Raw genomic sequence first — 16,276 nt, 5'->3', positions numbered from 1 at the left:
GATAAATCACGGACGGCTACTATCCTTTGGAATAATGACTAGTACATAAGTGTGATTTTCAAATAATAACGTATGCCCATCTCGTAAAAAAGTAGGAATACATAATCCTGATCATAAATATCGTGGAAATGTAACATACCGGAATTTAAAAAAAAAATCTCAAAATTATCCTCTGAATTTTACTCTTCCCCTAAAATTTTAATCCGCCCGAGATATAACTAAAACCGTAGCGGATTGGGATTGTTTCTTGAAAACACTGACTGATTCTCACATCTTTGGATCCATTCATTTCAAAGCTTGCCACCAGCGAAGAAGTAAATTCCTGCTTTAAATTTTTGGACTTTTAGTCCTGTTGTGTGGAATGATACGATGACTTCTTAAGGTGGTAGAGAATCTACACAAGAAAGGGCTTTGTTGCTTTGTCTGATATTTTTATTTTAGGGGTTTAAGGTTTTAGGGAATCTACACAAGATTATCGTCGCAGGTGTTAGAGACTTTTGGCAGGGCAAATTTAACATCTTTCATGACTTTTTACTAGTGTTAATTGTCTCTTATAAAACTTGGGTAGCTATTTCCCATCTCAGAAAATAAAATCAAATAAGGATTGAATGTTGGATTCACAATCATTATGTTTGAAATAACATATATGCTACTGTGATAATAATAAGAAATTATGGATGAGTTAATGAAACTTTTTGATTTCTCAGGGCAAGAAATTATGAATGTGGGAAGGTTGACAACTTGGCATTGCCAAATGCATTTAGGATAATTAATTAGATATTTTAATTAGGTTATTATTACTTATATTTTGATATATATACTTTTAGATAGTTATGATATTATTTTGGACAAAACTTGTTAGACTAATGTCATTTTGGATTGAACTTATTAGATGATTTTCATTTTGGACAACTTGTGGAATGAATGTGACTGTAATCAAGAGATATGCTACCTATAATTTTTTGTTCTTTTATTTCGAGTTACAGATATGTTTCCTGCATGTCATATGATTTTCCTGTCATCCTACACTGATTTTGTTCGAGTGCCAATTGTGTAAAAGTTATTTGGAAAGAACACACTCTGCTGTGTTTGTCTAGTTAACTTTTACCTGTATTGTTCCTGTTTCCCGTCACAAGTCATCAAACAGAGTTGTAAGTCTGGAAACATGGGAGAGCATACTGAACTAATAATGACTTTTTTTCCTTCTGAAAATCTGTTTTTGTTTACAAAAACCGAAACTAGAGAAGAGTTATTCTCTTCTTTCTCTGTCAACAAAGAAAGTGAGATCGATCAAGCAAACAGGTGACAAAATAGGTAGAGAATTCAGTAGCCTTGTTTATCTCCATCATCCGTGCTTCCATTCAATTCCAAGCTCCCCAAACACTTTCCCCAATAAATCTCATCAACCTCCTCACTGAGCTCTTGCTCTCACCATTACCTTCGTCTTCTTCTTCCTCCTCCTCCTCTTCTTCTTCATGGTATTGTTCACCGTCATCACCACCCGAGAGCCCTCCTAATTCCGGGCCCTCCGCCGTCGCCAAGGCGCCGCCTTTCCGCCTTCTCTGCCTCCGGCGGCGCCCCTCGCCTCCGTCGACGCTGCGCTGGTCCCTCTTCTCCAGGCCCTCCTCGACGGCGTCGATGATGCGGTGGATGACGTGCCGGTTCGGCGACGCGTCCCACCGCGCCCAGAAGCTCTTGTAGCACCCGAAGCAGGCGCAGCCCAGCTCCGGGGGGTGCACCCGCTGCCGCTCCCTCCACGGCCTCCCGCCGCCGGAGAGCAAGTAGGCCAGGACTTCCTGATCCTCCGAGTTCAGCGCAGCCGCCAGCGCCAGCACGGCCGCGGGGAGCGCCGCCAGCTGATCTTGCGGCGCCGGGGATGGGTGAACCTTCCGCCCCTTTCCGTCGCCGAGCTTCTTCATCGCACGCCGGCGGAACAGCAAAAAAAGAGGACCTTTTAATGGGAGAAGAAGGGAAAAGGGTGGCGCCTTTGAAACCAGAACGAGGTATCTGGCGATGGACAGAGAGAAAGAGAGCACCATTATCTCTTTATGCTGCCGGTAACATTGAAAAATGGAAGATAATTTCATTTTAATTTTTACCCCACACATGAATTTTCTTTTCAATTTGCCCGTGAAAATTTCAAATTTATCATTTTACCCCTCAAACTTTCATAAACATCATTAAAATACTCATATACTCCACTATTGTCATTTCGCCTACCTACCACTGTTCTGTTGTTGTAACTCCTCCATGCATGTGTGGCTATTGTTAGGCAAAGTTTTCTATGATTTAATTTTTTTATTAGACAGTGTGAAGGGTTATCTTGGAGGGGCATTACGATGATGATTTTACATTTTACTATCAATAAATGTTGTTGATTTATCAACTTTGGTATTAGTAAAAGTGCTCAGACTAATAATGATGAATTCATAATGCTTATTAAAATTGAGCCAAAATGAAAAATTTATATTTAATGGTTTATTAGTTTAGATTCAGATAATAAAGTAGATAATTTTAAAGTTTAGTCAAGCAGGTATAGTTTCGGGGAGTCTATGGATCAGGTGATGACATTTTCAAAGAGAGAATAATGACCAAGTCTAAACTAACTTTTAATTATAGGTGCTAAAAGATAAAATAGACACACGTATATATGTAGCTTCTTTGATTGTGGATCATCTAACCATGTCTATCCTTGGCTGGTTGGTGAAGAGTAGGTGTGTTGTGACTTGAAGCTTGACCTTGAGTGAGGGTGATTTGGACTTAGTGTGTGACCTCATGCTATGAGATGAAGGTGAGGCAACAAGGACATGACTTATAAGCCATTAGACTTTAGGTGCGATCCTACTCATAGGATAATCATCATATTATCATTAATTCAAATATTTGATTAGCTCAAATGCTCTTTTCAATCCCAATACCTTTATTACTATTATTTTTTTAAAAAATTAAACTGCTTTATTATGAATTTAAAAGAGTCGCAATAGTATTGTTTGCATCAAATGACGATCACACCAGAGAAAAGTTTGAACAATTAGTTACTGTATGACCAACCTGATTATAGTGTATTGCCAACTTTATTATATGAGTGTGGTACTCAACATAATGAAACAAGAGGTGGTCTTAGTTGAGTCTGTGGTCTTAGTTCAGTCTCTTCTAACTTTTAATCATTTGCTTTGTCTATTAATAAGCAAATTAGATTTGTAGGACTTTCTACTAGGTTGGAGTTTAAATCTGTATCCCCAAATGGAAGATAATCTTTCATCCATGTTAGAATATTTTAGGGCTAAGACAAAAAGAAAACCATCATTGCAATTTGGAATTTCACTAAGATTTAGTTATAGCATATACAGGAGTCGAGATAAAAAGTATATGAAATCAGTAAGAAGCTTCAGAACATATAGGACTGGAAATGGGTATTAAGGCTAAAGATTTGTTTGAATGAAAGAGAAGAAAGGAAGTGACACAAGTCTTTGTCTCTAACTTTCTATCCAAGTAAACACATCTTCAAAGGACAACAAAGCATTTCATTGAATCTGCTTCATTTAAGACTATAGTGTTCATTTCCATCATCAGATTAGTTTGTCTTTATTTAATTTAATTTTTTTTACAATATGTGCACAACAAAAACATATCTCCAAATCATTTCATCAACATTACAGTTACTATCCCAGAAAGATAGAGGCAGATGCTATACCATCAATATTTGCGGTTTCCCTAGTCATGCTTTGAGCATAAATCCTTATTAAATGTGAGCTACAAACAGAGGTCATTCCTTTACAGCTTGGTGTGACAATGTCATGAAGGCAGGTTGGAGATTTCATTGACTCTTCAGCTGAGTCCTGATCCATGGCTCGAGGTATTGTAACTCTTCTTTGGTGATAGAATGACCAAGACTAGGATAGGCCTGTGGTTGAAAAAAGAATTGATCAACTAAGAGAACTCCAGTGTAGGAAAAGAAAACCTCAAAATATGGCAACCAAGTAAAAAATGGAGAGAACAAAGAGAAAGGGTCAAAAGCTAAGTAGAGAATTGACAAATTACCTTGAATTCACATTGGATACCAGCCTGTTCCAAAAAAGAAGGTGCAGCTTTACCGGCGTCAAACAGCACAACTTCATCGACCATTCCATGGAACCATAACATAGGTGTCTGCAAAATTGCAAGAGTTTGTTTCAGTAGGCAACTAGGGATGCTTTCGAAGATAATTGATCTCATGTTGCATAAAGAAATCGTAGCTACCAAGAATTAGAAGTTAAACTATTAACGAAAACAACAACAGGGTGATCTTGTTTGAGCTTCAAAATATCAATAAATTTTATTTACAGCACACACTCCTGACAGGAAGTGAGCAATCAGCCATCTATTCTGCTAGTAGATTGTTCATTTGCTGACTTCGATCATTTACTACTTCTGGAGACCAACATACTATAGAATTTGTAACTTGAACTTTGATATCATTTCCTAGGACAAGCATCTGATGCAAACTTGTGACATGGCATGAAGCTGTTTCCAGACAACTTATTTCAAGGACACCAATGTTTATATACTGTCAAGAAAATAGATTAACTGAAAGAAGCAAGTCTTGCATTATTAAAGAGCAGGGTTTGCACTAGTAATTTACACAGCAAAAGGTGACCAACCATGGAGCGAAAAATATGAGAAAGTTGTTGGATCTCTTGCACAAAGGAAAAGAGAAAGAAGACAACTAGAGAGGAACACCTTTTCATCATCCCAACCTAGGTAGCTAATAGTGGGAACATAATGGTCTCTCTCTCTCTCTCTCTCTTCAAAATATCCTTTTGGCATTATTTTAAATGCTCCTACATTTTGAATTCCACATATCCTTTTTCAATGATTTTCCAAACTCTATGTCATATGAAAATTGCGTTCATTCGAGTTGATAAATTGTTATACTCTTAGGTAGGGCATGGGTATTGGAAGGCCAAATTGCTTTGTGAGACCATCTTAACCAGATACCACTTTGTTGAAAGAGGTCGACTCAAGAGAGATGAGAATTAGCTTGTTCATTCAATTTAGACTTAATATTACACCATAATATTTGGGATGCATATAGCCTTCATGAAAAAATCTAGATGAAATGACTCTAGTATGTCAAGTAGATTTTGTCAATATCAAGACAATTATGATTTGTCTAGCTAAGTAAATCAACCATAAGAAGCAATAATCATGTATGAATCAAGTTCACATTAAAAGAAAAACATTGCAAAGGAGGAAGTCAATGTCCACAAACCTTTTTGGCACCAGGGGAAATGGATGCTATTATTGATGAGTTAAAAGGTACCCATCCACTGAATACTGCACCACCTCCCAAAGTCTTTGGATAAAGCAATACAGTTGCTAATGTCAAAGCACCTGGAGGATAGTTGCAAGCATACTTAGCAGTTCCTTGGTCTCTCAGCATAAATCATAATAGTAAACCCATCAAAAAAATTAGCAACACCATTACCTCCTTGACTAAATCCACAGATAAATATGTTTTTAGTGGGTGTGCCAGCAGCAACCTCCTTGTCTATAATTGCATGCACTGTCTTGACTGCTTCAAGGACACTATTTTCATCATTGGGAGATACCTAATTAACACACAACAGATTATTTTAATTTTTCAAAGAAACTAATTAGTCAATTTATTCAAAGGACCATGTCGAAGGTACTGCATACCAAAGATGTATATTGGTTAATAAATGCTTTAAACATAGGTGAAGAAATCTGCTGGTCGATGATTTAATTATTAAGTAATTAAATCCTGATTATTTACTTATACCTATCGAGGAGGTAAAATTAATCTCTAGAATTCCATCAAAATATAGTGGCACCATCAACAGACTGAAGAATCTTGTTGATCTAGCAAATTTAACCTATAAACTGTCCACCTATGCTAAGTCAAACTTTATATTTTAATACAACTTGGCAAAATGCAATATCATAAATGAAACTGAGGAATCCTACATTACTTCTTATATTAGGTCTCTTGCACTGTGATTAAAACATTCATTGCAATAAATATCTCAGCCCATGATTCCTTACATAAAGAAACAATTATGTATACAAAGAACCTCAAATGTGTCAAGTGGATTTATCTCATTAACTGAAAGAGAAAACCAAATCAAAAGAATTGCGACAAATCATCAAGATTAAGGAAGAAATCAATCTCTCACACCTTGAGGACTCTTGAATTTCAGCCTGCTAGTTTTTTCCCCCACTTACTTCAACAATGATGATTAATTATTAATATAACGAAGTTATGCCTCAAAAATATTGAACGACCATTAAATTTAAAGGAATTTGTTTAACCTGAAAGGTGCAGTTCTTTAATCATGGTTAATGGACCTATGAAAATGTAATTTCAATCCTCAGTTAATATTTCTTGTAAACTTTAATCCTGATGCAAATTCAATATTCACTTACAGCAGTCACGGGTATCTCATAAATGTCGAACCAGGAATGCATGACTGCTCCATCTGCAAACGCAAAAAAGCAGAAAAGAGTAAGCACAATTTTCATTCAATCTAATTGTTGTATGTTCGAAACTTAGATTAATCTTAGAGTTCATCAGCAATACATCTCAGATGAGTGCTAATTCATGTAGAGATTCCCCAAGTCAGACAAAAAAAAAAAAATCTTTTACGTGTTTCCATCTATGTAGACGAACAGGAGACTACATCCAACGGCACAAACCTTAGACTAGAGAATCCTAGGTTAATGAAAGTTATCCAAGCGATTCACATACTAATGAGGAAGAACTGAACGGTGAAACGATCAAACGCACACCGAATCTGCTCTAAAACAACACGAAAGAAACAGATCTAATCGAGAAGGGATGTGACATACTGTTGCAGGTAACGGGAGCGAGAGGAGCAGAGGGAAATGACCACTCAGTGCGATTGAACTCGGGGGAAGAGAAGAAAGTGCGGATGGGCTCGTTGGCAGGGCCGGAGTCGCCCAATCCGTGGAGCCATACCAAGAAGCTACGAGCGGAGAGCTGCGGCGGCGGAGGGATCTGGCGGCTGAGGAGGGAGGAGAGAAGGGAGACGACGGTGACAATGACGGCGGCGACGGCGAGTGGGCGGAGGAAGAGGGGAACCGATCGGAGGCTCATGAGTCGTCCGACGAAGTCCGCATAGAAAAAGACCTGCGGCAGATGACGTATTGAAATAGAATGTATGGATCGTAATTGGGCCGGGCCAATTAGAAAGTAATTTAAGTTAGAAAAAAACTGAATGATAAATAAATAAATAATATATCGGCGGTCCTCGTCTCATCCTCGTCTCCCTCTCGTTTGATGGCAACTCCGCCTCGATGCAGCTCCGCCTTTCCCCCCTTCGCTCTCTCCCTATCCCTTCTCTTCCCTCGCCTTCATGGCCGCGGTCAGGTACGATTTCTTCTCTCCCTCAATTTCTATGGTCGGGTACCCTTCGCGTCCCTCAATTCGATAATCCATCCGTTGGGCTGATTACTACGTCGTACGCCGGCTCTCTCGAGGAATCCGTCGAATTCGTCCCAGTTCGGAAGCTTCCGTGCCTGGAATTTGCGGATGGGATCTTACTTGCTTCGAATCCCTATCGGGGTTTTGGTTTTGCGCAAAGTTTCGGTCTTGATGGGTTTCTCGGAGTCGTGTCTGCAGATGTAGGGTTAGGGTTCGGTCGGCTGTATTGGGGGATCGAATGTAGATTTGGGATTTTCAGAATGGAGCACGTCTCTAGTCCCCGATTCTTGATTGGGAATGAATGCCGAAAGCTTTTTTGTGTAATTTTAATGCGAAAATTAGGACTTTTTATTGACTGGTGTAGATAATTCTTTTTTGATGAATCCTTGGCCTAAAATTGCATGTGTTCTAAATTTTGTGCCGCAGGAAGAACATAGTGTGCATATTTGATGGATGATGATTGTTCCAATGGACAGGTCATCGTCTCCCTCGTCTCGGGAGCTTGTACAACGGCTTCTTAAAAAGGTATAAATTGTACGTTTGTTTTTTGTTGTATCTTGTTTTGTTCCGGGGTTATAGTTTTGCAATTGCACTTGCACCTGCTGCTACAATTATTAATCTTAATAGTTTTTGAGAATGAAGCATACAAGCCAATGGTACGCTGATCTGATATGTACAGTAGATATTAATCTTTGATTTTATTGAGTTTACAGCATTTTCTACATTGCTGAATAACTCATTTTTGCTCTTCAGTTGACCAAGTAATACTCTATTGGAGTTTCCTCTCATCATGTACAATTGATAAGATTCCTCACATACTCGCACCCCCTCCCCTTCCCTCATTGCAAAATTGGATTTTCACATTAACAAGCATAAGCCTTGTCTCATATTCATGCACCTTCTCATCTCTGTATGTGGCCATATATGTTAGGTTATTTGACTTCTGAAGTTGAACATCGAATTATATAAAAGGGTACATATTATGTCTCTCATTCTTACAAAATTACAACACAAGTTGTCTTCAGAATTTTCTTATATGGCCATGCCATTCCTTGCTGAATTGTGCATGTATCAAATTAATGCCCTTTAAATATGTATTAATATCTTTTAGAAACTTCCCATGCAGAATATTGATCTAGAGAATGGTTTGCGAAGGTCAGCTCAGTCAAAAGTTCCTTCAGACCCCAATTCTTGGTTTCAAATGCGAGAGAACTATGAGACTATAATTCTTGAAGATCATGATTTTTCAGAAAAACATGATATCGAGTATGTCCTTTGGCAACTGCATTATAAAAGAATTGAAGAGTTCAGGCACCATATTAATGCTGCATCATCTGCTGGATCTAATACATCTGGTGCAAAGGCCCTGGTTCGTCTTGATAAAGTGAAGAAAATCCGTTCTGTCTTTAAAAGCTTTCTGATGGAAGCAACTGGATTTTACCATGATCTGATATTGAAAATCAGGGCAAAATATGGCCTACCTTTGAGCTACTTTAATGAGGGAACTGACAGTGAAAATATTTTGACAAAAGATGAGAAGAAATTGGCTGAGATGAAGAAAGGACTTATGTCTTGTTACCATTGTTTGATATATTTGGGAGATCTTGCTCGTTACAAAGGACTTTATGGGGAGGGAGACTCTGTTAGACGTGATTTTGCAGCTGCTACTAGTTACTATATGCAGGCAACTTCTATGTGTCCTTCACATGGTAATCCACATCACCAGGTTAGGATCATTGTTAATATTGTTAATTCACAATTATCACCACCCTTGGCGTATCCTTGCACAGAGTAATTCATTGGTTTTATGCTTCATATAAATTTGTACCAGCTGGCAATACTTGCTTCCTACTCGGGTGATGAACTGTTGGCAATCTACCGCTACTTCAGAAGTCTGGCTGTCGATATTCCATTTTCAACAGCAAAAGATAACTTGATTGTTGCTTTTGAGAAGGTAGCCTTTTACTTCTTATAACCATTATACTACCTATGTTCTCCTTTGTCGTCTTATGATTTTAATTCTTTTGAGTATCCATATCAAGTATCAACTGTCAAGATCATATTTGTTCTTGGAGGTAAAGAGAAAGGGATGATAGATAAAGATGCCTTCATTTAGTACTGAATTGCTAAGTGATATTTCTAAACCATGCTTAAATATTAAGAGGGCCCTTATCTAAGTCTATTGGCATTTTAGTTTGAATTGATTCTCTATGGGGCTTTAGTATGGTATCACTGTATCAGCATTCATCTTTTTACCTCTACCAATGCTGGGGCTGAGCCACTATGTTAAAAGGTGACATGCCAAAGGACATAAGGAGGAAGTAATGGAGGTAGAAATCCCATCTTTTTGTCCCACAATGCTAAGTTAGATTTCTAAAGAATCCTTTGAAAATGATATGGGTTTTTTTTTTCTTTCTTTATTACATAGATCAGTTTTTTTTTTTTTTGATAATAAGCATATCATGTCTGAATGTGTCCTATCAGTTTATTAATTATGCTTTTTTCCCTTATATTTGTCCCTTTTGTTTTAATCTTTTGTTTTCTGTTTAACAATTGTCTAGAACCGACAAAGTTTCTCACAGCTGTCTTGCAATTCAAAAACAACCTCAACGGGAAGAATTCATATGCTGTCAGCTGGGCAAGCTAGAGGAGGTGGGAATGAAAAGCTTCTGGAGGAAGATAACAAAGTAGAAAGTATCCATAAAGAGAGAGAGATGACTAAGTCAGAAGTACTTAATGCCTTTTCTACTCGCTTTGTTCGCCTTAATGGTATCCTTTTCACGCGAACAAGGTATTTTACTTTTCTTACTATTCCTTTTCTTTTGAACTTCTTGATGTTGTTAAATAATTTGGCTCTGAAACTTAACAGCTTGGAAATTTTTGAAGAAGTATTTTCTTCATTAATTAATGATCTGAATGTGCTTTTGTCCTTGGGTCCTGAAGAGAATCTTAATTTTGGTCTTGATGCTATTGAAAATGCATCAGCCTGTCTGAGGCTTATTGCCATTCTGATATTCACTATACATAATGTGAAAAGAGAGTCTGAGAACCAATCGTATGCTGAGGTCTTACAGCGAACTGTGTTGTTGCAGAATGCATTTATATTTATTTTTGAGTTTGCTGGTCACATTTTTAAGCGATGCATAGATCTTCATGATGGTGCATCAAGCTTTCTTTTGCCATCTATCCTGGTTTTCATTGAGTGGTTGGCATGTCATCCAGATGAAGCAGCTGCTTCTGATATTGGGGAAAAATTTGCTGTTACAAGATTGTTCTTCTGGAGCCAATGTGTTGCATTATTGAACAAGCTTATTCAGACTGGTCTTGTATCTGTTGATGGTGACAGTGACGAAGCTTGCTTTTTCAGTATGAATAGGTATGAAAGTGAAACTGATAATAGGGTTGCCCTCTGGGAGGATTTTGAGTTGAGAGGATTCTCACCCATGAAACCAGCACATACCATCTTGGATTTTTCAAGGAAACATACCTATGGAAGTGATGGGGGCAAGGATAAATTATCTCGTGTCCAGAGGATTATAGCCGCTGGTAGAGCTCTTGCAGGTGTTGTTTCAGTTAATCAGCAGAGAATATATATTGATCCAAGCCTGAAGAAATTCATAATGAGCAAAGCGCCACCAATGATTGGAGGCCTTATGGATTCTACCCTTTCAAGTTCATTTGATCCAATTGAGAGAATACTTGATATTGGGAGAGTGCCAAATACATCTAGTTCAGGGTTTTCACAGACTAAGACAAGACCTTGTGTTGAAGGAGAAGAAGAGGAAGAAGAAATTGTTTTCAGGCCTACAATTTCTGACAAATATGAAGATGTAAATGCTTCAAAATTGACTACTTTTGACATATTCAATCCTCTACAAGCATCATCTGCAGGTGATTGGATGGCACATTCTCATCCTCTTTCTGTTCCTTTTGATGATGTTCCAATTTCAGCTGTTTCAAATGCGAGTTTGAATCTGCATCCATATGCCAATACTATCACGCAGCTTCCTTTGCAGCATATTAACTCTACTTCCAGGTGGTTTCCAAAGCAAGATGAATTCCTCTCTGATGGACTAAGAAATATGAATATAAGTGGACATTTATATATGAATAACCAAATGTTGCAAGAAGGATCAAATAACTTTCAGCGAAATTCATTTTTACCTGGAGTTTGTTCTTCTGCCATTCCAAATGCTAACAGCGCACACTCTGGTCAATATAAAACATCAGAGGTTTTGTTTTCGACCCCACTTGATACTTTGGTGCATTCAGGAGCAGCATCTGACGGAAGTGTTTTGAGACCTTCTCTACCCTTACCATCACTCAGAAAAACTCCTGTAAGTCGTCCAGTTAGGCACTTGGGGCCACCTCCTGGATTTGGCCATATTCCTTCAAAGCAGCAGGAGGAAGCAATTCCTAACTCTTATGTAAAGGAACAGCAGCCCGAGCTTGACGATTACGGATGGCTAGATGGTCATCAATCTTCATCTTCTAAGAGCATAGGGATGGTGAACTCACTCAATCAACATCCGCACGGGTATCCATATGCTAATATGAGTACTACTACTGCCTTTGCCAATGCTTCTAGTTTTCCATTTCCTGGGAAACAAGTTTCTAGTATACAGGCACAGGCAACTGATGGGCATGATCTTCAGGATTTTGAGCAACTGAAAGCCCGTACTAGGCATAAACTTGAGCAATCGACCCCACAAAACACTCTGGTGCCTGAACAACGTCAAGCATAATCTCTTTGATCTAACTGGTACTTTCTGAGATTTTGTAACAACTATGAGTTAATAATTCAAATTAGGAACTAAATTACAATCTTTGTTTCAGAACTTTCATGCGTTTATCTAATTTATTTTTCTATATATTATAGTGAATGATGAAGTCATTTACGATGAGTTTGCAAGAAGTTCTGCAGCCTGGTGCCAATTGACTTCGGTCCTACCTTTGCATTTGTAAAGGTTGTTGTTACCTTTATATTGAGCATGGATCATGGGAGCATTGCACCGCGTGGACCTAAATCTGGTAGGCAGTGGTTCTTCTTTTCATTTTCATTTTGTTTATAATTAATTTATCAAATGAAAATATTCAAATCACCAAGAAGTAACCATGGCAGACCTGCAATGTCACATTGAAATATATTTGTTTACCTTTTCCAATTTAATGTCTCTATCCCATTGCCTGAGGAAGAGTAATCTGTCCTGGATATACCATGGTGCACACTATCCAACACCTTCTTGATTTTTTACTCATCCCCAAATCTCGGAAGATGAGAAAACCAGTAGGCAACATAAACACCTCTAAGTTTTCTTTCACCCTCCATAAGGTCATCACGTCTCCTTAACAATCTGATAGGCTGGTCTTGCACCAAGTAGCTTACCAGTGAGGATATCCAGTATCTCTCACTCTCTTCCATGAGTTGAAGATTCCATCTGAACCTTACTATCAAGCACACTAGGAGCTACAAATTTCAGCTTGCTATCTGAATCCCCATTCACATCTGTATTGGAAAAGACAGACTACCAGAAAACCCCTGCTTTATCAGCACTACCCTTTTCAGATTCAAGCACATTAACTCCAATATTCACTGATAAAACCTCATGCACCAGCTCAGAGATCAACTCTTCCTCAGCCTGAATCCTTCCAACCTCCTCGATCACATCTGTCACCTGCTGTCCATCATCCTGTTTTGCCCAAGATGAAAGAGGGAAATCAAGACGGAAATCTCCAAGCTTATTCATTTCACTTAGACCAGCTGTTCTGCGAGACCCTGTCTAAAGCTCCGTTCCACCTCTCCATGTCTGTGTTCATGCTTCACATAGCTTCAGAAAACACCAGATTTCAAAATGAAGGCCGAGCCATCCAACCAGTAGAGAGGGCCTAGTGCTGAGCAATGGGATGGATGGACCTCTTTTGATGCTTGCCTTCTGCTCCTAACCAGTGAAAAAGTGAGAGGCGACCTGAATGAAGAGTTCCTTTCAGTTCCCATTCATGGTAGGAAGAAGGCAAGTAGCAAAAAGAGACAAAAGGAGAGGAGGGAAAGAAGAATAAAAACCACAAGAAGGTTTCCTCTGATGCACCTGCCGCTTGATCAAGTGATGACGGAGATGAGAAGCTGTATGCTGGCATTGGTGATCAACAATTTCATTTATAGTTAATGTTGTCTGACTTTTTTGGGATGCTTGACTATTGCAGTGCGTGATTGGATCAACAGAATCATATCGAAGTCAATTTGACCTTTGAATTAAGTGTTATACTGGGCATGCTTCTTTGTAAAATAGTTTACACTTGAAGAGTGGCTATTTTAATTGGGAAAAGGGTAATCTGGTAAATATTTAAGATATGGGAGCGAATGCATTTTGAATTGACGACAGTTAAAAACACTGGATGATAGCTTCTATAGTTAAAAGAGGTGTATCTATTATTACAGAGGGATGTAAAAGGGGTGAAGAAAGGCTAAAAAAACTAGTTAATCGATTTTATTATTTGATTATTACTAGTGAGATAGTTGTATAGGGTTAAATAGACGGATAAGATTTATCTGGTCAATGTCAAATTGGTGGAAGAACATGGCTTATAATGGACACCAATGCATTATCTGGCTACCCAAAGAAGAAAAACAAACTGTTCAAGTTAAATTAGGCTAGATTTAATGTGAAATAGATGGATGCAATTTTAGACTATAAATTTTCGTAGTCAGCAGTATGACAGGATTACCAGTGCATAGGTCTATGCTACTGCTTGATCATTACTGAAAACATAGAGGCCGCAAAAAACTGAGGCACCGTATATGAAGGACCAACCGATGCTATAGAAGTAAGGCATTTATAAAGAACGTCAATAGTACATTCATACCATACTGACTAAGGAAATTAGTCTTAACGAAAAGTGCCATTAACTTCCTTCAAATTAAACTATTAAAGGAAAACAATATTTGATAGCTGGCCAAAGGTGCTTTCTGTGTTTTCATCACATTACTTGAGAAAAATGAAGCTTTTGAATGCACTGACTCTTTTATTCGCAGAATGGCATTGGTGCTCAGGCTCGAGGATGAATGATCAGGCTCGATTGTGGGGAAATTTCAAGCATGTTGATGTTGATACACTTTTTGAACAAATGTTTTATCTTCATGGACTTTCCTCGGTGGTGGTTGGTGGTAATCAGCCACAAGCTTTAGTATCTTTCATCTTATGCTTCTGTCTTGTTATTCAACCCATCAGCAAGTGATCTTTAGCTGTTTGAAAGGATCCCCACATCATTGATGTCAAAATTTATCGATCTTATGAAGGAATTTGTTGCTGAACCCAATGATCTCCGACCGATGGCTGAATGATAATGATACTTGATTCAGGACACGTGAGCTACTTTCTTCTTGAATCGATGATAGTTTATTCTGAATTTATGTAATAAATGCTGTGGTTTGAATCGTGTGGTGTGCTTTATAAACCAGACTGGACTGGAAGCCTGGAACTTCCAGCATCAACTTAAATTTATCCTCCCAAATGTTCTTGGAACAATTACATGGATGGTCTTAGTTGACACCTCGAAACTTATTATTTGTAAAATTTTTATTTGCAGTATCTTTATCTCATCGAGCTTGGTATTGATTGCTGGTGACCAATTATTTGTTGAAATTCCATTATATATCATAGAATTTACTCTTTCCATGTTGTTTGGGCATAGTGCTTCATATTTGATAGATTGTCATATGAGAGATAGAGATCCAATTTCTGAGAAAATAATTTTTTAGGAATAAAATTTCTCAGATCTAGAGAGACTATTCAGTCATCTTGATTTACTTCATTTTTGTTGTGGTGCCGTCAAAATATTTAGGTGACGTTTGATTTAGGAGTTTGTGAATGAGGGAATGGATTTATTTTCAAATCTTGTGTTTGGTTGATGGTAATAGAATTAAGATTTTGAAACGAAACAAAAAATTTGGGCATGGATGAAACTCACATTCTCCCTTGGGTTTTGATGGAATATGAATGAGAATTAAGTTTTGGACGAAAATATCTTTAGTATATTTGTTCAATTTTTCTTTCATTTTACTCTTTCTCTCTCCTTCTCATCGTATTTTCTCTCTCCTCATTTTCTCTCATCACATATTCTCTATCATTTTCTCTCTATTTTCTTTTTCTCTCCTCAATCTTTCTTATCATACTCTTTATCCACATTTTCTCTCATTATATTTTCTCTCTCTTCATTTTTTTCCATCACACATTCTCTCTCATTATATTTTCTCTTTCCTCAATTTATCATTTTCTCTCATTATTTTTTCTCTCTCATCATTTTTTTTTCTTTTCTCAATCTCTCCTATCACACTCCATCTCCTCATTTTCTCTCATTACACTTTTTCTCTCTTCATTTTTTTCTATCATACTTTCTCTCTCATTATTCTCTCTTATCATATGTTTTTCTCACATTCAACTTTCTCTCCCATCTAATTTTTTTCTCTTATTTTTCTCTAAGGATAAAAAATAACATTTAAATTTATTCCAATTGAAAATATTCAACTAATCAAACATTATTTTTAAGAATGATATCCAAGTTCATACTCATTCTCATTGCACAATATTATAATACTCATTCTGATTCCTAAGAAAAAATCAAACGTTACCTTATTTCTTCTATTCCGTTCTATTTATTTCTTCTATTCCGTTCTTATCATATAACTAATTTCGACCAATATTTTAGAAGTTAACTTTTTTAAAAAATAAATTCAGGTAACTTTGAATTGATCGGGGTAAGTAAATCAAGAAAAAACCCGTTGACATCTGAATTATAAAAATTAAGAAGAGCTCTGCCCATTTGTCCGTGTCTCAC

At 37.6% G+C, this 16,276-nt stretch overlaps 3 protein-coding genes across 4 annotated transcripts; 1 reads left to right on the top strand and 2 right to left on the bottom strand.

The window, feature by feature from the left end:
- Window positions 1–1,179: 1,179 nt before the first annotated feature.
- On the bottom strand, window positions 1,180–2,038 carry LOC122011475. Its single transcript, XM_042567869.1, has one exon. The coding sequence runs from the start codon at window positions 1,917–1,919 to the stop codon at window positions 1,362–1,364; it is 558 nt and encodes a 185-aa protein (XP_042423803.1). The 5' UTR covers window positions 1,920–2,038; the 3' UTR covers window positions 1,180–1,361.
- Window positions 2,039–3,522: 1,484 nt separating this feature from the next.
- On the bottom strand, window positions 3,523–7,159 carry LOC122008839 (carboxylesterase SOBER1-like). 2 transcript variants are annotated; one of them, XM_042564701.1, is made up of 6 exons: window positions 6,850–7,159; window positions 6,427–6,479; window positions 5,468–5,591; window positions 5,252–5,373; window positions 4,042–4,149; window positions 3,523–3,910 (listed from the first exon to the last, which is right to left on the bottom strand). In XM_042564701.1, the coding sequence occupies exons 1-6, from the start codon at window positions 7,115–7,117 to the stop codon at window positions 3,818–3,820; spliced, it is 768 nt and encodes a 255-aa protein (XP_042420635.1). In that variant the 5' UTR covers window positions 7,118–7,159; the 3' UTR covers window positions 3,523–3,817. The 2 variants fall into 2 exon arrangements, with proteins under 2 accessions (XP_042420635.1, XP_042420636.1); XM_042564702.1 differs by having other exon boundaries at window positions 3,523–3,904; window positions 6,850–7,158.
- A 111-nt stretch (window positions 7,160–7,270) lies between these two features.
- Window positions 7,271–15,076, top strand: LOC122008838 (protein SMG7-like). The gene is made up of 8 exons (XM_042564700.1): window positions 7,271–7,390; window positions 7,871–7,969; window positions 8,571–9,170; window positions 9,276–9,398; window positions 10,006–10,235; window positions 10,314–12,206; window positions 12,324–12,475; window positions 14,475–15,076. Exons 2-6 carry the CDS (start codon window positions 7,898–7,900, stop codon window positions 12,187–12,189), a joined length of 2,901 nt encoding a protein of 966 aa, XP_042420634.1. The 5' UTR covers window positions 7,271–7,390; window positions 7,871–7,897; the 3' UTR covers window positions 12,190–12,206; window positions 12,324–12,475; window positions 14,475–15,076.
- Window positions 15,077–16,276: the final 1,200 nt, after the last annotated feature.

This window comes from Zingiber officinale, chromosome 8A, assembly GCF_018446385.1.
Source record: "Zingiber officinale cultivar Zhangliang chromosome 8A, Zo_v1.1, whole genome shotgun sequence".
NCBI classification, from domain to species: domain Eukaryota; kingdom Viridiplantae; phylum Streptophyta; class Magnoliopsida; order Zingiberales; family Zingiberaceae; genus Zingiber; species Zingiber officinale.
Note: the sequence above shows the minus strand (reverse complement) of the source record. Positions and strands in the feature narration are given on the sequence as shown.

Coding starts and splice junctions, on each gene's coding strand:
- LOC122011475 (XM_042567869.1), bottom strand. CDS start 1,919: ATGAAGAAGCTCGGCGACGGAAAGGGGCGGAAGGTTCACCCATCCCCG.
- LOC122008839 (XM_042564701.1), bottom strand. CDS start 7,117: ATGAGCCTCCGATCGGTTCCCCTCTTCCTCCGCCCACTCGCCGTCGCC. Junction 6,480..6,849: donor CGCTCCCGTTACCTGCAACA/GTATGTCACATC, acceptor TTGCGTTTGCAG/ATGGAGCAGTCATGCATTCC. Junction 3,911..4,041: donor GTATCCAATGTGAATTCAAG/GTAATTTGTCAA, acceptor TTCTTTTTTCAA/CCACAGGCCTATCCTAGTCT.
- LOC122008838 (XM_042564700.1), top strand. CDS start 7,898: ATGATGATTGTTCCAATGGACAGGTCATCGTCTCCCTCGTCTCGGGAG. Junction 7,970..8,570: donor TACAACGGCTTCTTAAAAAG/GTATAAATTGTA, acceptor CTTCCCATGCAG/AATATTGATCTAGAGAATGG. Junction 10,236..10,313: donor ATCCTTTTCACGCGAACAAG/GTATTTTACTTT, acceptor GAAACTTAACAG/CTTGGAAATTTTTGAAGAAG.